Consider the following 27,563-nt stretch of genomic DNA (forward strand, 5'->3'; position numbering starts at 1 on the left):
TATTTAGGCCTATTTGATATTTTATGCCCGATTTATATCTGATTTTTGTATTATTTCCCTGCTGCCACATTATTTATTGACTGATTTATTGATTTATATTTATTTATTTATTCCCTATTTATTTATTCCCTATCTCTTTTCACTTCACTCTTTTTTCTTTTTCTTTTTGTATTTGTATTATGTTCCAATGTTATTTTAGCGTCACTGAGATGCTATTATAGTTTTTAATATTTTAGATCAGTTTTATTTTTTATATCTTCTGTTTCATTTTTATTATTAGTAATTAGTATAGTAATTTTGTAGTCTTTTCATATGTCTAAAGTCTTTATTAATTATTATTTTAGTAATTTTAGGACGTTAAACTAAATTAAGAAGTAGAGAAATATTCCCTTGGCAACTAGCTGACATAAAATAGGTTTAGGTGTTGTAATTTTATTTCCATTAACATTTGTTTTGTTTCTAGTAATGGTTTTAGTTTCAGAACAACCCTGTTGTTCAATATTTGCATTTGAACAAAAGTGCATGTTAAATGTTAATGTTTATTCAGTTAAAAAAAAGTATTAAATACATTTTCTCTTTTACAGATAAACATCTGAGGACAGGAACTGACATAATAACTATTAGACTCCCCAAATGAAAAGTTTTAGTTTGGATTTAATCAATAATTTAACTACGTATGCTTTCATTTAATTTAGCAGATATAATTCCACTTTAGATTGTTTGTATATTTGTCCCAGAGAATTGGGGGCCAATGAACTCATTTGAGCTTGTTTGGCTTATGTGAGAAAAATCTTCCATAGTTTCAGATGTAATGATGGACTATTTGATTGTTTAAAATGAAATGAACATGAGCAGTCAAAAGTCATCTAATATGGATAGTTCTGTTATTTACCCTGGGACACATATTCAGCAAAATATGTCCTAAATTATATTACAGTTTTAGTTTTTCATCAAATCTTTATCACCTTTCTGGATTAAAATGCATGTTTGAGCCGTTTTAACTGAAAGCACCTCGCTGACATATCTCAAAATACGTCAGTGCCGTTGTTTTGTCTCAAGATGCTCATGTTTTTGTTTTGTTTTTCTTCTAAGGCACATTTATAAAAGCTTATTAAATATCCTAATTAAACAAAGGCCCAACCCTGGCTTATTCTAAACCCTGTCTGTAACACCAGGACTAGCTTTCATTTTATTTCAGTATTCATTTACAAAAACAATTGTTAAATGTTTCAATTCCTTTTAGTTTTGGTTAAAACATTGCACATTCATTACAACAAATTATAATCCCCTCCCAGTCTCCCCACCCCACCCCACCCCACCCCACAGACACACACACTTTAGTCGTTTATGCTGTCATGTAGCCTAGTGTTTTAAAATACATGTACATCCTATTAAGAGACATTTTAGCCTAGAAGGCATTTAGCCACATTGCACCCCAGAAGTTAATAGCTGTGAAAGTTTGCTGCAAAACATAACCTATAAAAGCTGAATTAAAATATGACTGCCTACTAGTGGCTACATTTTAAAATGCAAAATACACATTAAAAAAACAACAGCAAAAGAGAAGAAAAAACATCCCTTCCAACGTTCAAGCATTTATAATCGTACTGGTGTACTGTGTACAATCCAATGTTATAAATTATATGTATTTAATGCTCAACGTGCGTGACATTACGGAACCATATATTAAAAGCATTTGTTCCCTCACCGACCCGGATGTTTGTAATTGACGCACGCTCGTGATGTTGTAACTTTGATATCCGCAGCTTTAAGAGGGGTCACGTTTGTAGTGTTACCTCGGGAAGAGTTCATTCATTTGATATAGACATATTCTACATCTGTTTTCATATAGGCTGAAAATGCTGAGGACGGTGGTGTGTCGGGCAGGGAGCGGCCTTTTAAAGGTAACACACGTGCACTGCTGTTCTGTTCTGTAGGACTGACCCTTCACTGCTTGACACTTCAGCTGAATTAGGTCCCTTTTAATTTATTGAAGTTCATTTAGAAATCAAACCGATATAAACGAGTTCGTTCGCACGTGTACTTTCAAAATAATATTCAAGCATTATGATTTTCTTTGAAGACGTGATGATTGTTGTGACATCAGCTACTTGTTTCATCAGGCTTGAGTTACATTTCACGTTTTTACGTGAGCTTTCAACAAAGCCTCACATGATTTAGCTATCAGTTGTTTTGTGTCATAACTTTTTTATTAAACCAAAAAAATATTGTAGATGTCAGAATGGTTTTATTTGCCATTGCAGAGATTGATCGATAGCAAAAAATAAAGTAGTACTAGAAGAACGTTTTTTGTTTGTTTTGTTTTTTACAGTATATGGTTGTACACCCCGATCTATATTTTTAGTGCTTTAAAAATATATGTACTTTATTATATATGAGTATACGTAAGTAGATAAATATCTATAAGTAGATATATTAAGTAAATCTTTAATTAATTAAACAATCAATCAGTACAGTAGATTTAAAGGTGTGTGTGTGTGTGTGTGTGTATATATATATATATATATATATATATATATATATATATATATATATATATATAATTTGTTTGTTTTTAATTTATGTATCTAATGCAAATATTAAATTTTTTTAATGTTTATTTGTCTATTATACATAATATAAATGTATTTGATTCAGTATATTCATGTTATATAACACAAATAAAATGTTTTTTATTTATTTAATTATTTAATTTAATTATAATATTATTAATAAATATAACCAATACAGGGCTCCAGACAAACATTTTTCACTAGGAGCACAGCCCCAACTAAAGATTTTAGGGGCACAACCAGAAATTTAGGGGCACACACACGTAAATCAACATGCTAATTTCCACTGTATTACTAATAAATAAATAATAAATACTCAAAGAATGAAAAAATTTAGAGTTTAGAGTTGGAGATGTGACGGAACATATGATTTGTTTAATTCAGTGAACGAATGCCCTTTACTGGCCAAGATACTTTTGAGTCTGAACGAGAGATCTAGTTCATGAACGAATTGAATTAACTGGTGCATGTCGTTTGTGAAGTTAATGTAATGAACCATTTGTTGTACGATACTGATAGCGAACAGGAAGAGCTTGGCTTGTGTAGTTTGGTATATTTGCAGCAAAGAAAGAAATGTACACTTTAAATGATTACTGTAAAGAGTATAAGCACTGATTTTGAGTTTGTATTATTTATGTTTGAACAGGTTTCTTCTTTTAAATAAAATGACTTTGTTACGTTCGAGTCCTTTACTTCTATAAAAACTGTAAAACAAATAAGTAAATGTGACAATATTGGTTAAATAGATCTCTTGTGTCACGTCAGCAAATATAGCATCTATTGAAAAAACGCACAAATTTACGGATTGCAAGTGCAACTGGATGTAAAATTCAGTTGCGCGCACAAATTTTGGTAGCAAAATGCAACCATTTGGTGGCAGTCTGGAGCCCTATAAATTAAACACATTTTTCTTAAGATTAATTTGCAATTATTATTTAAGATAGTTACATATAATATAAATATATAGTATAATATAAAATAGTTACATATTTAAATAAGATTATATAAATATTTTTAATTGATACAGATAAATTATTAATAAATTATTGTTCATACCTATATATCATGTGTATCTGCGTGTGTATCTGTATATATAGCCATGTAATTTGCTTTCAAATACTACATTTGATTGCATTCTGTCTCTTCTCTGAACAGCATTCACGTCAAACAGTGCCTGTGTTGTGGGGGACTCGAGCTCAGCAGCGATGGGCATCCAGCCTTCCTATGAACACTGTGGTTCTGTTCGTACCCCAGCAGGAGGCTTGGGTAGTGGAGCGGATGGGCCGTTTCCACCGAATCCTGGAACCAGTGAGTTCTCATCTGTTCTCCACCAATTGCTTCAATGTATTTGAATCAATTCCATTTCAAATATTTTTTGATATATCCCTGCAGGGTCTAAACTTTTTAATTCCAATCTTGGACCGAGTTAAATATGTTCAAAGCCTCAAAGAGATTGTGATAGATGTGCCGGAGCAGTCAGCAGTTTCCCTTGGTAAATCAAAGGCACTCATTCTTTTCAATCCCATTTTTATGGTTTATTGAGATTATTTAAATATGATGTTTTGCTTTCAGACAATGTGACATTGCAGATAGATGGCGTTTTATATCTCAGGATACTTGATCCTTTTAAGGTAAGTGCTTTGCAGCTTTATTCCAGTGTTTCGTTAGGCTTTCCTCTCATAATGTGCTGTTATTCTCATCTGAAGGCCAGTTATGGCGTGGAGGACCCAGAATATGCCGTCACCCAGCTGGCACAGACCACCATGAGATCAGAGTTGGGAAAACTGACCCTGGACAAAGTGTTTAGGGTATGAATGCCAGACAATCTGTCAATGACTTGCACAATATTGTATTTACCATTAATTTGCGTGCTTAAGGATAATTTTTTCCTTTGACAGGAAAGAGAATCCCTGAATTCCAATATTGTCCACTCGATAAACCAGGCATCAGATGAATGGGGGATTCGATGTCTTCGATACGAGATCAAGGACATTCACGTTCCTCCACGGGTAAAAGAATCTATGCAAATGCAGGTATGATGATTTAGTCTTCAACTTGATCTCATAGACCTAATGGACTAAAAGGAGCACCTTTTAATCAAATGACTGATATGATCTGAATCGCGTTCAGGTTGAAGCCGAGCGAAAAAAGAGAGCGACTGTTCTGGAGTCAGAGGGGCACAGAGAGGCGGCCATCAATGTGGCAGAGGGTCGCAAACAGTCTCAGATTCTGGCATCTGAGGGACAGAAGGCCGAACAGATTAACAAGGCTGCTGGTGGGCTTTTTACTTTTAATGATAATGTTATTGTTGCTATTAAAGTCAAATCTTTATTATATATATTATATATATATATATATATATATATATATATATATATATATATGTATGTATGTATGTATGTATGTATGTATGTATGTATGTATGTATGTATGTATGTATGTATGTATGTATGTATGTATGTATGTATGTATGTATGTATGTATGTATGTATGTATGTATGTATGTATGTATGTATGTATGTATGTATGTATGTGTATATATATATATATATATATATATATATATATATGTGCACACACACACACATACACATACAGTACAAATGAACATAACAAAATGACAAAAATGTTTTTGAAATAAATTAAAAAAATATTAACATAAGTAACTAATAGGTTATCAGTAGTAAGCTTAAGGTGTCCATTTTTACATTTTATCCTGTTTCATTTGGAAATGCATAAAAATAATGCAAATAAAATGAGTTGGGAATGTGGATTCATTTTATTATTATTTTTTAATATATGATAATTAAATTTAGGTTTTTGATATAGTATTGCTATTTGTTATTTAATATTTATTATTATAAATAATGAATATAAGTAAATATTAAAAAAATGAATGGGTAAATATAAAAATAAACATAATTATTGTATGTTTACATAGTTAAATGTATTTAAATAATAATTAGTTACTTATACTGTATAATAACATAATAGCAAACAAATTCAATAAATCAATTGTGAAATAATTGTTAATTTTTTTATTATTATTATTTATATTATGAACAATCCATTATCATTGAAGCATATTTTGATGGACTGTGATAGATTGAACTGTTAGAATTCTTTTTTTTTCCCCAGCTGACTTTTATGAAAATAATTTTAATGAAGTAAGATCAAATGTAAAAACTTATTTTAATTGTTCTTCTTTTTTTGTTGCCATGAACAGACGGGGTAGCTGGCGTGAATGATAAACATATAAAAACAAACATTTTTCTTATTATTTTTAATAAGAAAACATCATTATAATAATAATTATTATGCTACATAATATTCATAAGCAAATGCATTATGCTAATGTATATGAATTATATGTGCATAATTTAATGAATGATGGAATATTAATAATGCACACTGGTGTATTTAATATTTTTCCTCTGTACAGGTGAAGCAAATGCTGTTTTAGCTAAAGCTGAGGCAAAGGCCAAAGCCATCCGGCTGCTATCTGAGGCGCTCACTCTGCAGGTACATCTCATCCACCTCATGAAGAACTCATATCACACTTATAAACATAACTGGATCTTAGTAGAGTGAAATCAATTCTTTAATTATTTAGGTGTGTAAACTGACACCCAAGACAAATATGTGAGTGCAGGCTGTTTTACAACTTTTTGATGCCTCATAACTGTATCTGTACAGAATGGAAATGCCGCAGCATCTTTAAGTGTGGCCGAACAGTACGTCTCTGCTTTCTCCAACCTGGCCAAAGAGTCTAACACCATCTTACTGCCCTCCAACACAGGAGACATCAGCAGTATGGTCACTCAGGTATGGCTTCATTCTGTACTGGGCAAAAGTTAGGAAGAATTAGGAATCATTGTTTTTGAAAGAAGACATTTTATCAAGTTATTTGATCAAAAATACAGTAAAAGCAGTAATATTGTGAAAATTTAATATTAAAAAATTTAAAATATTAAATTTAATTTTAGGTATTTAAAATACCTGTTTTCTATTTAAATATATTTTAAAATGTAATTTATTTCTATGATCAAAGCTGAATTTTCAGCATCATTACTACAGTCTTCAGTGTCGCATGATCTTTCAGAAATCATTCTGATATACTGATTTGATGCTCAAGAAACATTTATTATTATTAATATTAAATATTAATATTATTAAATTGCATCTTAATATTCTTCTTGAAACCGTAATAAAGTAGGGTAAGTTAAAAAGGAAATTAATACTTTTTTATTCAGCAATGATGCATTAAAGTGATCAAAAGTGACAGTAAAGACATTTATAAATAAATGCTGTTCATTGAACTTTTCATCAAATGTAAATAAAATGCATCTCAGTTTCCACAAAAACATTTACAAAAATGGTTTTCAAAATTGCTAACAGGGCTTGACATTAACTTTTTTGCTCACCAGCCACTGTGGCTAGTGGTTTTCCAAAGTTACCAGCCACTCAGCATTTTCACTGGCCCACAATTTTGTGGTTTGGAAATTAAATTTTATATGATTAAAGTTGACTTTGGCATGCTTAAATTACTTGATTTTTATTCATTTTACTTGATTTTGAAGATTTAAAACCCTTTCAAACTTTCACATGCAGAGTGACCCCTGCATGTGAACTTGGCAAAATGCAACTTGGCAAAAGTAGTTTACTACATAGAAGCTATTTTTTATTTATTTAATTTTATATTGAACCACCTTCATTCCAATCAATGCTATCTCAGTGATCAATATAGCCTAATTCAAGCAGATAGACATCCTTACTTTTGCAGTTATTTAAAAATTGTCTAAAATCAATTTGGCAACAAAAACATGTGATCCATAATGTTAACAAAACCAGGTGTCAAAAGTGTGTGTATGTTTATCTGTATATGTATGATATGCATACGTGCCTGTGTTTGCATGTTTATGCTCAATTTAGACTTGGGCGCTTTTGCAGGAAACTGTAAGTTAATTTACAATTCAACTCAGCTCAAAGTACAATAGCAAAAGAATTAAGACCTGCTCCAAACAGTACCAAAAACTAATTGAATGTGTGTGTGTGTGTGTGTTTATCTCCATTGAAAAAAGTTTCATTCATTCATATCAAGAGGTGGCCAGGCTGGACCCCCTATGATTTTAATAAGAGGTGTTTATTCGAACGACATAATAGATTCTTTTTAAATTTTGCACTGAAGACGGTTTCTCTTTTGTCACCGCGCGGATGAAGCGCGTGCAACAGCGAACTGACAGTTCAGCTGCACGCGCCGAACCCCTCTTTCCGCGCCCACTGCGAAAGGAGTCCTTTTAAAAGGCTCGCGCGCATCTGTGCGAGGCAGAAAGTAACATAGAAAGTGAAGTATATTCGCGACTTGGCAGTTGTGTTTCCAGTTTGAGCTTGATCTTCAGAAATGCTTGGGGAAGTGCTACTGAAAAATGTAGTCAGCGACGCTACTGCCCAACATTGACAAGGAGAACTAATTGCGAGTGTGACAGAGAGAGCACAAAAATCTACCCGCTGAAATCTACCCGCATTTGGCATTAATAATAAACACCATTAACAACAATTGAGCACCAATAATAATCGATAATAACGGAGCAGCAAAAAATGATTTCTGAAGAATCATTTGACACTGTAGACTGGAGGAATAATGCTTAAAAAATCAACTTTGATCACAGGAATAAATTACATTTTAAAATGTATTCACACTGTTATTTTAAATTATTTCAATCTATTACTGCAATACAGTAAAAATAATACTGTATTGCAGTAATAGACTGCAATACAGTATTAAATATAAAAATCTTTATTATTAACTTTTGACCGCAAATGTATATATGTATTCCTCATTGTTCTCTTCCGATTTTCAGGCCATGGCGATTTATGGGAATTTATCAAAGACACAAGCTCAGAGCACAGCAGCCTACGTGACCCCTGAGACCTTGGAAGGAAGTACGGTGTCTGAAACTGAAACTTCACAGAAATAGATTTGAGTCTCATTCTAGGACAAAAGACCGGAGACCTTACCGAGGACTGATGCGGGAAAATTGAAATTATGATAAAATAGGCTACCTGAAGCTTTATGGTTTTCTGGAGTAGCTACACAAAGATTTTATTGTTTGTGTTGTTTTGTTTCTTCTGTTTATTACGGACCCTGTTCATGCAAAATTAAAGGTTGTTCACCATTATTTAAAGGTTTCTGCTATTCATATTTTCAATAATAAAAATATTAAACAGTATTAACAGCATTAATATTCATGCTATCCCAATTAAATGCAAATGAATGATTTGATGAACTGTTGATCATAGGCAAATGTTGAATGCCTGTAAACAGCTTTTTCCAAAATGATGTATTTTGAGACAGTTAGGGTAGGCCTACGTCACATTAGCGAAATATTAAATGGGTGAAAATGGTCCCTTTGTCTGTTGTCAATAGTGTAGCGATATATGAAGCATAGGTTACAGAAGTCACTTTTAAACCAGGCAGGATTGTGTTGGTCGTGAAATTCCATATGGCATGGGGTCCTGTTGAAATGACTGGATTTTGCCCCTTGCAAATTGTGAATTGTATGTGAATAGAAGATAAATTCACTATATTGCCAAAAATATTGGGGCACGCCTCCAAATAATTGAATTCAGGTGTTGCAATCACTTCCATGGCCAGAGGTGCATAAAAATCAAGCATCTAGGCATGCAGACTGCTTCTACAAAGAAAGAATGGGTCACTCACAGGAGCTCAGTGAATTTAAACGTGGTACCATGTTCATTAATGAAATTTCCTCACTACTTAATATTCCATGGTCAGCTGTTAGTGGTATTATAATAAAGTAGAAGTATTTGTGAACAACAGCAACTCAACTACAAAGTGGTAGGCCACGTAAAGAGCTCGGTCAGCACATGCCAATTAGTGATGAAAACTACGATTCATTTTCGCGAAGCGGTTCTTCTCGGACAGTTCGGCTCAATGAACCGGTTCAAAGAGCAGATTCATTTGTTCCTGACGGCATCATGCAATTATGTTACTATGCATTTTTTTTGCTTTTTAATACATTTCACTGTGTCATGTTATATCAAGGGAACATTCAAATAAAGTAATGATCTGTATCAATGCATATTGAAACAATCGAATAGTAATTTGCGTGTGCATTTTCTGATTATTGCCTTTGATTCACTTAATGGTGTTTGTGTTGTGTTCAGTTAATTAATTTATCCTTAACGTCGGATTCAACTGAAAATTGCGCAACTACAGTACACATTACAGGCAATAATCAACAAACACGGATATCATGTTACATGTCTAAAGTAGCTATATAGAAAGGATAAAGCAGTCTTATAAACTTATAACTATATTTTGCTTAACAATAATCTGCATGCACAATAAATGACAGTAAAATGTATGCTTTTTGCATGTTTTAATAAAATGTTATTTAATAACAGTAGTTATCATAAAAAGCATATTTCCAGAAGTGTGCCTCAGATTGTGTCGTCAACTCAATCACCCTCGCCTCGGAAATCCTCGGCAAACTTCGACAGATGTTTGAACCACAGTTTGATTAGTGAACCAGCTCGACCGGTTACTTGCTAAGAACGGCTCAAAAGAATGATTCGTTCAAGAACCTAACATTACTAATGCCAATAGTGGTCATTATCTACAGACCTTAAAACTTCCAGACTGTGGCCTTCAGATTAGCTCAAGAATAGTGTGTAGAGAGCTTCATGGAATGGGTTTCCATGGCCGAGCAGCTGCATCCAAGCCTTACATCACCAAGTATAATGCAATGGTGTAAAGCATGCTGTCACTGGACTCTAGAGTAGTGGAGGCCTGTTCTCTGGAGTGACGAATCACGTTTGACGAATCCGATGGATGAGTCTGGGTTTGTCATTGCCAGGAGAACGGTACTTGCTTGACCGCATTGTGCCACGTGTAAAGTTTGGTGGATGGGGGATTATGGTGTGGGGTTGTTGTTCAGGGGTTGGGCTTGGCCACTTAGTTCCAGTGAAATAAATTCTTAATGCTTACCGAGACATTTTGGACAATTTCATGCTCCCAACTTTAGGGGTGCACCAGTGCTCAAAGCAAGGTCCGGAAAGACATGGATGAGCGAGTTTGGTGAAGAGGAACTCGTCCTGACCTCAACCCAGAAAGCATTCCCAGAAGAGTTGAAGCTGTTATTGCTGCAAAGTGTGGACCAACTCCATATTAAACCCTGTGAATTAGGAATGGGATGTCATTAAAGTTCATGTATGTGAAGTCATGCACAGTAAATTTGTGCGTGTTTATTCAATAGATGCTATATTTGCTGACGTAACACACGAGATCTATTTAAACAATAGTCACATTTTCTTATTTGTTTTACAGTTTTTATAGAAGTACATAATAATTATAATAGTAACTTTATAAAATATAGAATTTATATTAATATTAATATTAAATTTATATTTAATATAGCGCCTTTCATAAAACCCAATGACGCTTAACAAACAGCAAGGGAAGGGAAAGGGGGAAGGGAGAGAAACCAGAGCAGGTATGGTCCATAGGCCTCAATGAAGAGGTATGTTTTAAGCTGGTTTTTAAAGGTTGCTAGAGATGATACAGAGCGGATGGCATGAGGAAGCTTGTTCCAGAGTGAAGGTGCACCAACACAGAAGGCTCTATCACCAAACGTCCGTAGCCTGGACTTTGGGACAGTGAGCAGCAGGGGCGTAGCACCAAATTTTGGGCCCTGGGTACAAACCATCTTGCTGGGCCCCCGTACCATGTATGTGTATGTATAGAAAACTGACTTCTAAGGCCCCCAGCCCCCCTGCCTCGGGCCCTGGTTACTCAGTACCCTTTATCCCCCCAGTCCCACGCCCCTGGTGAGCAGGTCCTTGTCTGAGCTTGGTTGTAAGGATGAGGAAAGTAGATCATTCAGATACTGTGGTGCAGGTCCATTTAGAGATTTGTACATCAGGAGGAGAAATTTATATTTGATCCATGATTTAACTGGCAGCTGATGAAGTTTCTTTAGGATTGGAGTAATATGAGATCCAAGTTTTGTGTGAGTAAGCATCATAGCCGCAGAGTTCTGTACATACTGGAGTCTGTCAGTAGCTTTGCTGGGCAGACCAAACAGGATACCATTACAGTAATCGAGACAGGAGGTGATGAAGGAGTGAATTAGGGTCTCGGCTACAGAGTCAGAGCCGGAGTCTAGGGATGTTCTTGAGATGGTAGAATGCCGTTTTAGTAGTATGTTTAATGTGTTGCTGGAAAGATAGAGTAGAGTCCATGATGACACCTAGGTTGCGTACTTGAGGAGATGCTGATATTGAACAGCCATCCACATCCAGTATGAAGTCATCAACTTTTTTAAGAAGTGACTGTGGAGCAAACACTAAGAGTTCTGTTTTGTCTTTATTGAGTTTAAGAAGGTTACTGTCCAGCCAGAGCTTTATGTCCTTCGGGCAGTTGATAAGTGTCAGTGGTGTAAGAGGAGTGGAAGGCTTAATACTGATGTTGAGCTGGGTATCATCAGCATAGCAATGGAAATGTAATCCATGTTTACGGATGATCATCCCAAGAGGCAATAAATAGATATTAAACAATAGAGGGCCAAGTACCGATCCTTGTGGCACACCGTGTAAGACTGGTGTCAATCCAGAGCTAATATCCTGAGCTCCTGAGATGTATTGTTGCCTGTTGGTGAGATAGGATTTAAACCAGGAGTACACAGTGCCAGTGATGCCAATGAGATTTGACAGGGCGAATGAGAAGAATGGATTGTGATACTGTATGAAAGGCAGCAGAGAGGTCAAGAATTATTAAAATGCTGACATGCCCAGAATCAGCTGCCATGAGAAGATCATTTGTGATTTTGATTATGGCAGTTTCAGTACTGTGCTATGCCCTGAAAACAGATTGGAAATGCTCAGAGGTTGTATGATGGCTGAGTTGGGAAGCCACAACCCTTTCCAATAGTTTGCAAATGAATGGTAAGTTGGAGATTGGTCAGTAGTGACTTGGATCTTTATGGTTCAAGCCAGGCTTTTTAAGTGTAGGGATCACCGCAGCAATTTTAAAGCTGGTGGGGACCACCCCAGAAGACAATGAGGTGTTGATGATGTTGACAAGGGTGGGAGCCAGAGTTGGAAGGCATGCTTTAACCAGTGCAGTCTGCATTGGATCCTGTTTGCAGGCACTAGCCTTTGCCTTTGACACTAGCTCCAGAACTTGAGCTGTGTTGAGCATGGAGAAAGAGGAAAGAGAGCCCTCCGGTGTGAAGACGGTTGTGAAATTTGTGTCAAGCAGCGGGAGGGGTGTTGAATGATAGGAGCTGGACTGCCGCAGTTGCTGGTGGATAGATTCAACCTTTTCCTCAAAGTAATCCTGAAATCTGGAGCATAAGCCAGGAAGGTCAGATGGCAAAGGGTTGTCATGTGGGCAGAGTAGGCGATTGATAGTGGAAAAGGCCAGTTTTTTTGTAATACCTCTCCAACCTCCGTCCTGTGGCTTTCATGAGGCGGAGTTCAGCAGTAAACCAGAGCAGGACAGGAGAAGGAGACAGATCGAGTAATGAGGGGGGCAACAGAGTCCAAAATCAGATGGCCTTCAAGAGTGTTTGACAAGCTTTGTATGGATACTTGTTTAATGTTTCGATATGCAATGGTCCTTTTCTCACACTTCCTGTGTGTGTTGTGCACAGTAACAGAGAACATGACTGCAAGGTGATCAGAAACGGCCAGGTCAATAGTTTGTAGATGGGTTGGGGTAATACCTAAGGAGCACACCAGGTCGAGTGTATGACCTTTAGCATGCGTGGGGCCGCTGACATTTTGTGGAAAATTAAAGCAGTCCAATAATGAGAAGAATTCTGTAGAGTAAACATTACTGGAGTAAACATGAATGTTAAAGTCGCCAAGTAGGATGGTTGGCGACCCCCCCCCCCCCGCCCCCCAACACACACAATTTAAAGTTAATATATCTCACAATTTAGATTTTTTCCCCCTCAGGATTGAGAGTCGCAATTACCTTTATTTTTATCCTCTGGCGGAAAAAAGCTTCCATAGAAAACTACGGAAAGCAAACTGAGTCACTTATATCAGGCCTGAGGCCTAACACACTTTTTTAAAGAATATCTTGTAATTCGGACAAAGATTCAAAGTTTGGACAGCTAAAACTGCACAAAATACTACATTTAATCATATTTAAAGACACTTACAACAATGTTTTGATCTTTACATCAAACTCTTCATTCTTACAGTTTTGTTGATTTACAATCTCAATACTTGGGTCACTTCTTCCAAACACTTCACACAACAGTAGTCTGTGACTCTAAACTATGGATCATTTATCATTGCTTTCGCACAAAATGCATTCAATGTGTACATTTTTCAAATCACATGAAATATTTTCTCACTCAGATGCAACAAAAGCCAAAGCATCGTGGACCCAATTTGCACGTTTTCATACTCTTTCAAAACTGCTAAATTAAGGTCAAAATCTAACCTTATACAAAACTGAATAGGACAGCAATTTTTGCTACACTTCTACAGTAACATTAAAATATATTCTGAAAATAAAAATGAAATACTATCAAAACAATTAGATGTAGTCTTTCATTTTGATCATCTAGGCTAAAAAGGGTTAGATAATTTTGTACTGTAATGTAAACATGTATATAAATTACAAACATTTGATTATGTCATTATTTCAGCAAAAAAAAAAAATGTAATGCTATCTGTTGATTTTTGTTTGTTGGGTGAAAACCTTTTGCTAGTGTTCTAGAATAATGACTTGATTTGAAACATGAATTAAGTGGTAGTTTGGTAGTGGGTATTTGGTAGTTTTAGTGCATTGCTGTGCCAAACTGAAAGTTGGTAAGGAGAACTGTGTGAAGAGTTTTGAAGTAGTAACCTAAGTTTTGAGAAATGTGTCCTAGCGATTGTAAAGTCCCATCAATGTCAATACTCCATTTGGCACGTTTGGACAATCATCCATTTTGTCCTTATCCAATGTCCAATGTTCATTAATTTCTTAACACTGTTCCTCCTTGATAAAAGAATTAAAAAAAACTCCTAAATACATAAACAGACTGTAATCAGCAAATAATCGATAAGAAAGGCTCATTTGCATGAAAAACACAAAGCTAGAAACACATATGAAGCCCCAGTCCAAGTGTTGGAATACTTGCCAGATTTCCAGGATTGTGATTGTCAACCTTTCACTTTGGACTGTGGAAATAAAATCAAGCCACGCGTGTGCTTTTAAATTTAAACATTCAAGTTTTTTGTAGTTCTGAAAACCGACCAAGGCACCGAGAATAATTAACATTATATTAGATGCAAATTTGCAGGAAGAACTAAATTATGAGAATTCAAACAAGTTTCCTGTGCGCATGCATCAAACTATTCAAGTTAAAGGACTGAACAGGTGGCTTAACATGGCAGTTTTAACAAACTTGGCCCATGATAGTAGCGCTCACTACTCACAAACACACGGTAGTAGCGATCGATCAATATTATTACATGGTTCCATTTCTTTAAAAAAAAGAAAAAAGAAAATGGTCTATAGTGCTAATCAACAGTGCACCAGCATACTGTACAGTTTCTAATTGCAAGCAGATGTTATTAAAAGAGCTAAGTGGACAATATTCCCTTAATCTATCACATTATTTTACAGTGCATCATGGGTGGCTCTTCTTAAAATATACCTGAATTATACAAGAGTGAATCTTATGAAAACTGTCAAGAACACGTCCAGATGATAACACTAAACAAGGGGAAAATACTGTATTGTAATTATCATCGTGGTAATATTAGTAGTAGTCTTTTTTTATAACAATTGTTCAGTGTAATATGGCTAAAAATTATAGAATGAGAATATAATGAAAATCATCAATGAAAATAATACAAATAAAAAAAAAACTTCCTGATGTTTTCCACAGGGAAAAAGTGCTTAATTGAGAAGAAAATATTTTACAATGCAACCCTACAAATTCATAACAGGTTTCCAGAGATTAACCCACAAAGACGAATGCAAACTTCTAAAATTCTCTACGCTAATTTACCCATAAGCGTTTTGTACAAAATAAAAATGTACAAATCCTCTACTAATAAAGAAATTAGTAAAATTACTAGTAGAACATTTTTTTTAAAATTATACTTTAAATGCTAGGCCACTGTTAAAATCATTGATAAATCTCAAAGCAACTGACAAAAAAAACTAAAAAATGTCTATGAATTATAATAATATACACTGCCGGTATCTTACAAAAGATTCTATTAAAATATGCTGTTCTTTTGAACTTTCTATTCATCAAAGAATCCTAAAAAAGTTTTACACAACTGTTTTCAACATTAATAATAATCATAAATGTTTCTTGAACATTAAATCATCATATTAGATATGATTTTTGTAGGATCATGTGACTGAAGACTTCAACTTTGATCACAGGAATAAATTACATTTTAAAATATATTCAAATAGAAAAGTTCACATTTTAACACTAGTTCACAAATTCACAATATTACTGTTTTTTGTGTTGTATTTTGAATAAAATAAATGCAGCCTTCTTGAGCATAAGAAACTTCCTCTAAAAACATTTACATTTTAAAAACATAAAATGTATCTAATTTAATCTTACTGATCAAAAACTAATATCATATAAAGTAAACTGTAGTACAGATTAAGGTAGTATTTATTATAATGAATTTAACTTATGTAATAATAATAATAAGGGTGGTATAATAATAATAATAATATTGGGGTGGTTATGCTTAATTGTTCTGAAAATAATGTTACAAAAAATGGGCAAAATATTATTTATTTATTTATGTTCTTATTTTGGGGCAAAATTGTATTTCTTTATAAGATTTACCAAGGTCCTAACCTCAAAAGAAAAATCATTTAAAAATAGACAGCATAGATATGCTTCAAATAAATCCAATCTCTCATCTCCATAAAAAAGTTTATTGCATATGAACCACACTGCTCTTCTGTCAAAGTTCACCTCTGAGTCGGGTGTGCAGGTCCTCCTGGTCGATTTTGCCCGTCTGCTGGAACCAGTGGTGGTGGGCAAGCAGGGCCAGATTACGGGCGGAAATAGCGCTCATCTCCATGGCACTGGCAGCCCACTCCACGGCGTTGAGGTAGTAGAGGCGCTCGTGGAGGATGAAGGGAGGCGTCCTGCGGTGCGGTGGGCTGTAGGAGGGGTACGCGAGCCAGCGCTTCTCCGACACAGAGTCCCAGGAGAGGAAGATTTGCTGCAGATGCTTCTGAGAAAGAGGCTCGGAGGAGAAGATCTTCCACACTTTGCTTTGGCTGGCGGGGCTGCGGCTGTAGCCCTTGGGAATCTTCACCGGGTCCAAAGAGCTCAGGCTCTTAATGTCGGAGGCTTTGTTATCCAGCGTGAGGACATCGGAAAAGAAGAAGTTTTCCGGCTTGTCTTTGGTGCCCAGAAAGGACACATTGAGCAGACCGTGGACCAGCGTAGCCACCGTTTGGTGGTAACGGCCAGGAAAGTGGGATGGAATGGGTGGAGAAAAGCCTGAGAAGTTGATCTCAGATACGCCCTGGTGGAGAGGTGTGGCAACTACAACTATGTCGTACATGGAATGGGCAGCACCAGACTCACCAACGTAGTTCACCTCATAGAAATTCGTGACTGAACCTGAAAGGGCAACCAAAAAAATTTATAATTTATAAATATGACCATACAGTGGAGACAAACTTTACCGTTCAAAAGATTTAAACTTTTTTTTAAGTCTCTTATGCTCACCAGTGCTGAATTCATTTGATCAAAAATACAGTAGCAGAAGTAAAACTGTGAAATATTATTACAATATGTTTCAAAATGTAATTTATTCCAGTGATGCAAAGCTGAATTTTCAGCTTCACTCACATGATCCTTGATGATGATTGGCTGCTCAAGAAACATTTTTAATTTAGGATTCTTTGATGAATAGAATTGAAAAGAACAGCAATTATTTGAATTATATATATTATTTGCAATTATATATAGCATCAATTTTGGTCAGCTTCAAGCATCCTTGCTAAATAAAAATGTTATTATTATTTTTTTTAATCTTACTGAGCCGAAATGGTAGAGTACATAATATAAAATAATATTAACTATATGTTCATAGTGGACTGTACCAGTTTTGGATGGTCTTGTCTTTATGGAGATGGTAGTCACACGAGCTGGAACAAGTTCGGCTTTGCTGTGATACAAAAGCCCGGAACAAACCAACTTATTCCCTCCATCCACTGCCCACAAACCTGACTCGGCTCCTGCTAGAGCAACAGCACCTACAAAAGAAATATGCCATTATTCAGACACTTCTGTATGTATTAAATCAGTGTTTCCCAACTGCTTTTGGTGTTAGACAACAAGATTATACAGACATATTAAGTGTTGACCCAACACAACAACAAATGTGGTTTACAACTGACTATATATAAAAATGCAAACTTTTGCTTTTACAAAAATACAGCACATTGTCTCTATGGCATTTGAGACAATGACAAATAATAGTGTACATAATAAGGAAAAGGCAAAAAGAAATTAAATAGAAGTATTTAAAGGGATAGTTCACTTTAAAATGAAAATTCTGTCATCCTTTACTCACCCTCAAGTTGTTTTAAACCTGTATGAATTTCTTTCTTCAGCTGAACACAAAAGAAGATATTTTGAAGAATGTCAGTAACCAAACAGTTAACTGGAGCCATTGACTTCCATAGTAGAAAAAAAATATACTATGGAAGTTAATGGTTCCAGTTAACTGTTTGGTTCATCTTTGTAATGTACAAAATCTGCTTCACTGTCAGCCCGCCCCAACGTTTCTGATTGGTGCCGTGATTTTAAACGGATTCGAAATGGGCTTGGATGGGCTCTTTGCCAGACTAGTTGCAGAGCAAATCTAAATTTTCCGGAAGTTGTCTGGGTTTTCCCATGCTAGGATGCCGCCTTACTAGGACAGTGAACAGCTGCACCTAGCACTAACTAAAAACTTTCTGCCACACGCCTTACCTCTACACTATTGCAACTGTAGCGTCTGTAATTTTGACTGGCCCAACCAGATGTCAGTGGGCAGAGTTGGTGTAAATAGCCTTTGCCAACAAGGCAGGCTATTTACACTTAGTATAAACACGTATATATTCACCTTTAAATAATAATAATAATAAATAATAATTATGCAAAACCACTGAAGTTATTTTTCACTGGCCTCAATTTTAATGCAGAAATTAAAAGATCTTTTTCATAAAAGAGTTATATTCAAGTTATTTTATGTATAAATACCATTCTAGTTGTATATTTGAATAAATTAATTGAAGAAGAGTGTTAGGTTACTGATCTGTTTGTTATTAATGTTGAAAGGTCACAAACATCCTGTATAGTTTAGACATACCCGCAAATCCATTGATTCGGACACTTTGGCCGTAGTTGACTCGTGTGATGGGTGTGACCATGTCATTGAGAAAGACCTGAGAGAAGCCCTCGGCCATCATGGCCTCCTCCAGCGTCTGATTGACCAGAGTGAGGAAACCGTCTCCGCCCATAGCATGCAGCAGCTTCTCCACGCTGGAGAACGAGTAGCCAAACTGCTGGTACTGATATATCCTACAGAGAGGACAGAAGTGGACAGCAAAAGGACCTTAATGACTGGTAAGAATCATTCTATTTCTCGCTAGATGTATAAAGGCAACATGACAGACAAACCTCATAAACTTGTCCAGTATGCCCTCCACCCACATATTCATTCGAATGAACTGGAATCCATATTTCCACAGCATGCGAAAGAAATTCACAATAAACCAGTCGCTCTCTTCAAAGGTCAGCTCCTTCCCGTCAAATATCGCCAGTTTAGAAGACACATCAGCACGAGGTGACATACCTGATCAAGGAAAATTACATAAGATAGAGCTTTTCTCACTTAACCCCAGGTTATCGTCACTCTAAACCCCCATCTTAACCCCAACCAAAGGAACGTCACACACTCAATTTAAAAGAGGGGTTAGCACCGCTTTTAACCCGGGGTTATGAAACCCTGGTCATGATCAGGGTTAGCACCGCTTTTGCAGTGTGCAATGTGAAATATAAGAGGTTTTACAGCTAGATGCTTAGTAACCCAACAACCAATCACATGCCTCATATTTCCGTGCTTTGGACAGTCACAGAAACTGTGCTCATCCAATCAGTAACACCGACACCACAAATATGCAAATAAGGACATTAACCCAGTGTTTAGGAATGAACAGTGTGTAACAACATCTTGTGAATCCCAAAGATTAACTGTTTAACCAGGGTAAATTATGAGCAGTGTGAAAGCTGAAGCAAGTTAACCCAGAAAACCCCTGTTTACAATGACCCAGATTTAACTATTTCAAGTGTGAAAAGCTCTGAAGTGATACACTTTAGCATTACCGGATTAAACGGAAAGTATCCAGTTGTGCGTTTCTTAGAAGAACATCACAAGGCTTAAAACAGGAAAAGCTTAAGAGGGCAGTGGACACTGACCGAGTCTGTCCATAAAGTACTTCATGTGCAGGTTAAGGGGGTGAATCACGGATCCCCCCGTCTCATAGTCATATCCTCCAATGTTCTCAGTGGCCAGGCGCCCTCCGACAGTCCCCGACTCGAATACCTCGATCTTCACTCCCGGCCCAAACTCTTGTCTCAGGAAAAATGCCGTTGCCGTGCCTCCAATGCCACCCCCAATTATTGCTGCAAAAGAAATGGCCATTTAACCCATCAGATACCACCAAACATTCTCATTTGATACATTTCTAAAGCCTATAAATTAAAGGAACTGTATGTTAAAAATGTATTTCAATAATCATAAAATGGCCCTGATATGTCACTAGACAGTAAGAAATCATGTTAATTTTAAATATTGATATCACTGACAACAGTAGTCCAGCCAGGATAGTTTAAAAGTTGTTGTTGCAGCCCTCAACTGATGTTGATGTTGACATGTTGTGGTTCGGCCTGAAGCTCCGCTCTCCACCTGTCTACCAATCACAAAGTTGGTAGTGTTTCGGCATCCGGGTTGCCAGATCTGCTCTAGTTACCACAGCTGCAGATCTACAAACGTTTCTGCTGGATCCTGCAGCATATCTGGCAACTTCGAGTCAGGGGGGAGGGGGAGAGGGGATACACCGCTCTAGGAATTTTAAAGTAACTGCAGTACCAGTTTTGGCCACAATCTTACATAAGTAGGGTTGGGCATCGTTTTGATTTGAACGATTCTGATTCCGATTCCGATTCTTACTTTCGATTCCGGTTCTTTTCGATTCTCGATTCCGATTCTTTGAGGGGTGGAGTCAAAACATGTCAAATCGATATTCAATGCTATTTTCAATACCACGGGGGAAAAACGCTGCATATACTGTCAATTAGATATATTTTATATAATTATTATTTTTTTGTCTGTCTTTTGAAAGTCTCCTATATAAACATTGATCAATCACTATTAAAATTCTCTCACAAATATTTGCTAACTCAATGTATTTTTTACAACGGGGTAATTGTGTTGCAATAGCTTACACACAGCACAAATAAGCTTGATTTCGAATGGTAAATTTAATAAAAAAAGACAACTAAATAGTAATTAAATAAGAACAAATAAACATATTATAAAAAATAGCACAAATAAATAAAATAGAATAAAATATATAAATGAAAGACTGCTTTATTTTTTCAGGTAGGTCTAACATTCAGGTAAGAAACTGAATTAAAAAATGCAAAGTGGCTAATTACATTTAAAATAACATTGGATAATGTTTTTTGAAAAAAATTTAATAGTTTCATATAAAACCATTAAAGTTACACACGTTGATCAGTCAAGAGCAGTGTGATCGTTTGTCTTTTTGTAGTTTGACTTTGAATATCAAATGACTGCTATCCCTTTAAGACCTGCCGCAATCATGGATCCTGAACACTGTTCCTGTTACTCATTCTTCATTTCTTCCTGAATTGTTTACGACTATGTTTACATTAATACTCTTCAAAATGTGCACTGAAAATTTGGTTGATTGTATTTGACCAATAATAAGCTGGAAAAAGGAGCAAATATTTGCACTTGTATGTCAGAGGAGGCTTTATTACGGTATGTGTGTGTGTGCGCTTCAGATGTGAGCCTGAAATCTGAGGGATTCGTAGAATTAAGTGCAATCCCGCGCGAAATTCAGACCAATCACACACACTAACACGCTGTCGTAAGGAAAAGTCCAGTAGAATGCGCATTCGCCGTGTTCAGAGGGTTAACCGGGCTGAGTGAGAATATGCGGCTGCGCGTCAACTCGCTGTCGGTCAGAGAAGGAGAGGAGAGGAGAGGAGGGCGCAGCTGGGATCGATACTGTAGAAACTGAGCAGGCTATCGTATCTTTTCAGATATTTCAGTATCTATATTTTTGACAACACTAGTTTGACTGTGCCGACCCAGGCTTTTTAAAAGTGAAATAAATCCACACTTCAGAGCGCTGTTTACCGGGCTTCCATGGCTAAAAGAACAAGCGGGCGCGCAAGCACCGGAAATCAGGTGGCCATGGAAACCAAAACTTGCGCGTTTGGAACCGATGATCGGAACCGAAAACAAATTTTCTAAACGATTCCAATGGAATCGTTATTTTTTAAACGGTTCCAAGTTGGAACCGGTTCTCGATGCCAAACCCTATACATAAGCCCCGTTTCCACCAAAATTACCCGGAACAATTTGTACCAGGAACTTTTTTACAGGAACTTTTCTCCCTCCCCCAGACCTGCAACTGTCTGCATTTCCACCGCGATAAAGTTCCGTGAAGATTAGGCAAATTAGTCCGGTGATGTAGGACTGCTCCTCCAAGTCAGTGACGGACAGTAACATGCAGTTTGTCTGCCGCATCAAAAATGTCAACGCGGTTTTCTCCAGCAGCTGGAATGTGTTAACTGTAGCCATAGCAACTCTTAACGGCCACCAGGACTAATACAGTATTATATAATAAGCTATTTATTTGTTGTAAAGTGTAATAATCATCTCAGAAAAAAAAAAAATCTTCTGTCAGGCGCAGTTAAAGTAAAAACTGCCTGGGGCAATATACGCTGTGTCATTATTCCAACATTATCTTCATAACTTACGAAATAAAAAGTTTACCCCTCAGAAAAATGAACTTTCCTCTCTTGTCAACATGAGCATGGCGCACGCTGTCATGTCATGTAAGGACGCACACTTAAAAGTAATCGGTCAGGTCGTTTACATGGTGAAAAATATAGACTGTAAAAAAATTAATAACGAGTATGGAAGAGATTCAAGCTGTGCTGCTTTTGCTGGTTATGTATAGGTTTACTAAAGAGGTAATTAACAACGACAGAAAAGAGCACTAATATGCAGATTCAGCAGCACGCAGCATATTCAGAAAGATTGTAAAGCTTTATTATCAGCTATTACAGACATTGCACGCAAGATGGCTGAGACGAACGCGCGCCATCAAAAAGAAAGCAAGACTGATATTTACTGAAAGTAGACCGAACCTCGCAAAAGACTTTTAAAAATGCCGGTTGAAATAAAATGCTGCGTGAGCTAAACCAATCAGCATGTTCAGCGCCCAAGTCCCACCCTTGAAAGTTCATGAACTTTGAAAAAGTACTACCTCGCGAGCAGGGCCGTTTGGAGGGGGAAATATTTACCCGGAACTTCATTTAGACCCTGGTTCCTGCGGTCTAAACACACCGAGTACCACCCAAAGTTCCTGGTTTCAAAGTTCCTGGTTTTTAAAGTCAAAGGGGTAATCTAGCACTAGGAAAGCATTCCACCCCTAGGGGCTACCATTGCTAACCAAGCCATCACCTGCGGTTAGCATCCCATTGACTCCCATTCATTTTTGAGTCACTTTGACAGTGAATAACTTTACATCTGAGACGTTTAAAGACTCAATTTGTCCATTGTTTATTTCTAAAGAAACACGACATTGCATAAAAGGCTCCGTTACCTTGTATCTTACACTATCGCCCCGCAGAAGCTGTTTTTGTAAAAATAGGCTAACGATTGCGTCATAACCAACGCGACTCTGTCGCACAGTTGAGAAATTACCGTATAGACCTAAGGAGACGCTCGCAGGCAATCTTTTACTGTCTATGAGACAGTCGGAGGGACGTGGAGACATAAAGTCTGATAAAGTCAAGGGAGAAGAATGGGGAGAAGCCCATAGTGAGCCAAAAGCAACGGGAGAAAATATTTAAACAACGTGATTCAGCTTTCACTTTCCACAACTACTAGAAGACCTACAGCTGTCAGACAGGAGGCTCATGTCACATCTACGTCGTCAAGCTCAGTCTGAGCCTGCGCAGTTCGCTCAGCCATCAGGAACTGAGTGCTCCTATACTGACATCACTTAACGCCGTAGAAGGCAATGGGATCGCTCCGTCCATTTCTTTTACTGTCTATGGGTAAAGTTCCTGTGGTGGAAACGGGGCTATACACTTCCTTTAACAACATGATACAAACTTTGCTGAAAAACCTGTTGAATACAATTACTAAATGCCTTCTGTTGTCTGATTTATATTTCAGAATTCAAACATTTTTAGCAAGTAAAAGGCCTTTTAGTGTAATTTTAAAAAACCTTCAGGTCATGGTTCATGTGTCTTAAAGACGTGAATTATTTAACAAAATGTATTAAGTAAAAATTGTAACTTATATTGTTATTAATATATCTAGAAAACCTGTATGTCCAGTAAGTGTTTTACTTATTATACATATATATACATTCTTAGAAAAATAATGTCAAAATGTGAGTATCAAATTTGATAGATCAGGTTTTTGAAGCACATTCAGAAGTATCTCCCTCAATCATTATTGTATTGCATTGCATTATATTTCACCCACACAACAATTTCTTACTAAGACGTATTATTATTATATAGAGATACAGCTGATATTTATGTGAATTATATGCAAGAAGTCTTCTATACTGCTTTTTACAAGCTATATACATTTTTTGGTCATATAAAAAACATCTGCACCAAATAGCAGCATTTTGCTAAGTTTAGACCTCTGGTGTTTTTCCTCCTCCTCGGGTGTGACCTCAATATCCTCACTATGTCATACTATAATAGCCATAAAAGCCTGGTGTATCAAATATGATACAAAATATAAAACAAATATATTGAATATAAAGTTCAATAAACTGTTCAATTAATAAAAAATGATTTTTCTTACTTATTTCATAGTCTTTAAAGGGTTAAAGTCTATAAAGTATATGATAATTTGATCATACCAATTTTCTTGGGTGCCTCTCTGACTTCAGGAGCAGAGGCAAAACCCCTGCGTCCAACTTGACAAAGCCCAAAGAAGAGGAGAGTCTTCACCGACAGGTGTCTCAGAGCCATTCTAAGGATTTAATGCTTCACAAATATTAACATCTGAAAAAAAATGGCAAGGAAATGGTTGAAGTCTTATGAGTCTGCAATGACATGAGGGTGACAGAATTTTCATTTCTGGGTCAACAATCTCTTTAAAGGGATAGTTCACTTTGAAATTAAATTTTGATAAGTTTTAGCTTACCTCATTGGCATCCGAGATGTAGGAGTATTTGTTTCCCCAGTAGTTTCAATTTTGATCATTTTAGGTCAAACCGTTCTTGTCTGTGCCTCACATAATGCAGGTCTATGGTCACCACCTCAAAGAGCATACACAGAGAAGTCCAAATTAAACAATCCCCCATCGTAAGTACACACTGATGGCCTAAGACACGAAACGAGCAGTTTGTGTGAGAAAACGAACAGTATTTATATCGTTTTTACCTTTTGTATACCACTACGTCCGACTGATCCAAGGGCGCGCGTGCGTGTTTCCTGTGGTGTACAAGAGGTAAAAACGCTACAAATACTGTTCGTTTTCTCACACAAACCGTTCGTTTTGTGTCTTAGGCCATCAGTGTGTACTTACGATGGGGGATTGTTTAATTTGGACTTCTCTGTGTATGCTCTTTGAGGTGGTGACCATAGACCTGCATTATGTGAGGCACAGGCAAGAGCGGTTTGACCTAAAATGATCAAAATTGAAACTACTGGGGAAACAAATACTCCTACATCTCGAATGCCCATGAGGTAAGCTAAAACATATCAAAATTTAATTTCAAAGTGAACTATCCCTTTAAAGAGGGGTTAATAAAGAACGTCTGAAGCAAAGTGGCGCATTTATGTAAGAAAAATATCCATATTTAAAACTTTATCGACTAAAATACGCAAGTCGACTTATGCCTGGTGAAAGAGTAACCCCTGACGCATATTGATGAAAGCGCAGAGGTTAGAGCCAAACAAAACACAAGTCATGAATTAGAAGAATAAAACGCTAATTTTTTTAAAGAGAAATGGTGGATAATTTCGATATAAGAGAAGAGGGGCTTGAGTTTGTTGTCCAGCCCTATCCACAAAAGTAATCAAAGCTTGCAATGCAAATATACATTGCATCAGGACAGGAGTTACTCTTTAAGCGCAAGGAGACTTGGTTCCACTGACCGCCGGAAGCTAGTTATTTTAAATATTGATCTTTTTTTACACAAACGCACCACTTTGCTTCAGAAGGCCTTTATTAACCACACTGAGCTGTGTGGAGCAGTTATATGGTCGATAGATGCACTTTTATGGACCACATAAATGATTGAACAAATAACCTGCCATTATAAAGCTTGGAAAAACACGGACATTTTAATTTAACTCCGATTTTTATCCGTCTGAAAGAAGAATGTCGTATACACCTAGGATGACTTATAATAATAATAATAATAATAATAATAATAAACTTTATTTTATATAGCGGCTTTAAATGTTACATCTCAAAGCACTTTACATAATATGAATTGAAAATACACATAACATTGCAGGAAGTAAAAATAATAATAATAATAAATAAGTAAATAAAATAAGCAACAAAGTAGACAAATGAATCACATAAAAGCTATCCTAAAATAATATGTTTTAAGTGATTTAAAAACACTAAAGGTGCATCCCAATCAGCTCCCTAGTTCAGTAGTCAGGGCACTAATCAGGGAGTCAGCCCATTGACTGATCAGTGGCCTGACTACTGAACTAGGGAGCTGATTGAGACGCACCCTAAGAGATTCTGCATTCCTAATCTCAGAGGGCAGGGAATTCCATAATTTAGGAGCCAAAGAAGAAAAAGCCCGATCACCCATAGTTTCAATAAGATTCAACCGTGTTCTTTTGACAGTTAAAAGACCAGTTTCAGAGGAGCGTAAAGGACGTGTTGGTGTAAAGAGGGTTAAAAGCTCACACAAATGAGGGGCCAAATTATTCAAGGCCTTATACGTGAGCATTAGAATTTTAAAATCAATACGAAAACTAACAGGAAGCCAGTGCAATTTTTCCAGGATTGGAGTGATGTGCTCCCTTGCACTGGTCCTAGTTAGAATTCTAGCAAGAATTCTAGTTAGACTTGAGGCTGAGTTAATCATAGTTTAATTGATCACCGATGGTCTAAATTTTTGGGTGAACTATCCCTTTAAGACCATTTTCAACTATGAAAACAAATCTCGAGAATCGTGGTTCAATCGCGTTTTTGTACATAGGCATGGATAAATACAATTTACAACGTTGACAGTCATTATATGTAATAATTAGCTGTAATCGTTTTTTTTATCTTTAATCAAAAGCATTGAAAAGAACTGGCTGCTGTAGACAGAGAGGACAAAGTACAGCTAGGTCTCATCGATTCAAAACAAATGAGTTAAAGTTTGCTGTTAAACTACTTAATGCTTAATGCCGTCATTTGTCATGCATGTCACGTCCAAGTTTACGCAGCTGTCAAAACGACATACATAATCTCACCTCTTTAAATGTCGGATTAAGTGGTTAAAATAATTAAGTGCGTAAAACAGATCCAGAAGCCTCGTCCTTTGGAAAAAGACGGAACCGGAAATAGGAAGCACTTCATAGCAGAACTGCGGAAGTGGCATGATTAGTGGCAGCATGCTTAGATGTAGTGAGGTGACCTTACCTAACTGTAGTATTATTGTAGCATTTT

The 27,563-nt window shown here is 36.4% G+C and overlaps 2 protein-coding genes across 5 annotated transcripts; one reads left to right on the plus strand and one right to left on the minus strand.

The window, feature by feature from the left end:
* The first annotated feature begins 1,707 nt into the window (after positions 1 to 1,707).
* On the plus strand, positions 1,708 to 8,803 carry stoml2 (stomatin (EPB72)-like 2). Its single transcript, XM_067434194.1, has 10 exons — positions 1,708 to 1,904; positions 3,729 to 3,881; positions 3,966 to 4,065; positions 4,146 to 4,204; positions 4,280 to 4,381; positions 4,472 to 4,606; positions 4,704 to 4,848; positions 6,016 to 6,095; positions 6,270 to 6,398; positions 8,435 to 8,803. Exons 1-10 carry the CDS (start codon positions 1,860 to 1,862, stop codon positions 8,549 to 8,551), a joined length of 1,065 nt encoding a protein of 354 aa, XP_067290295.1. The 5' UTR covers positions 1,708 to 1,859; the 3' UTR covers positions 8,552 to 8,803.
* pcyox1 (prenylcysteine oxidase 1) lies at positions 6,157 to 27,473 on the minus strand. 4 transcript variants are annotated; one of them, XM_067434193.1, is made up of 8 exons: positions 27,368 to 27,473; positions 24,796 to 24,940; positions 20,063 to 20,269; positions 19,265 to 19,439; positions 18,954 to 19,165; positions 17,701 to 17,853; positions 16,556 to 17,215; positions 6,157 to 6,411 (listed from the first exon to the last, which is right to left on the minus strand). In XM_067434193.1, the coding sequence occupies exons 2-8, from the start codon at positions 24,905 to 24,907 to the stop codon at positions 6,407 to 6,409; spliced, it is 1,524 nt and encodes a 507-aa protein (XP_067290294.1). In that variant the 5' UTR covers positions 24,908 to 24,940; positions 27,368 to 27,473; the 3' UTR covers positions 6,157 to 6,406. The 4 variants fall into 4 exon arrangements, with proteins under 4 accessions (XP_067290294.1, XP_067290291.1, XP_067290292.1 ...); XM_067434190.1 differs by lacking the exon at positions 6,157 to 6,411 and adding an exon at positions 9,962 to 10,771; XM_067434191.1 differs by lacking the exons at positions 6,157 to 6,411; positions 27,368 to 27,473 and adding exons at positions 9,962 to 10,771; positions 25,083 to 25,200.
* Positions 27,474 to 27,563: the final 90 nt, after the last annotated feature.

The sequence above is a fragment of the Pseudorasbora parva genome, chromosome 23 (genome assembly GCF_024679245.1).
Source record: "Pseudorasbora parva isolate DD20220531a chromosome 23, ASM2467924v1, whole genome shotgun sequence".
Classification (NCBI taxonomy): Eukaryota; Metazoa; Chordata; class Actinopteri; order Cypriniformes; family Gobionidae; genus Pseudorasbora; species Pseudorasbora parva.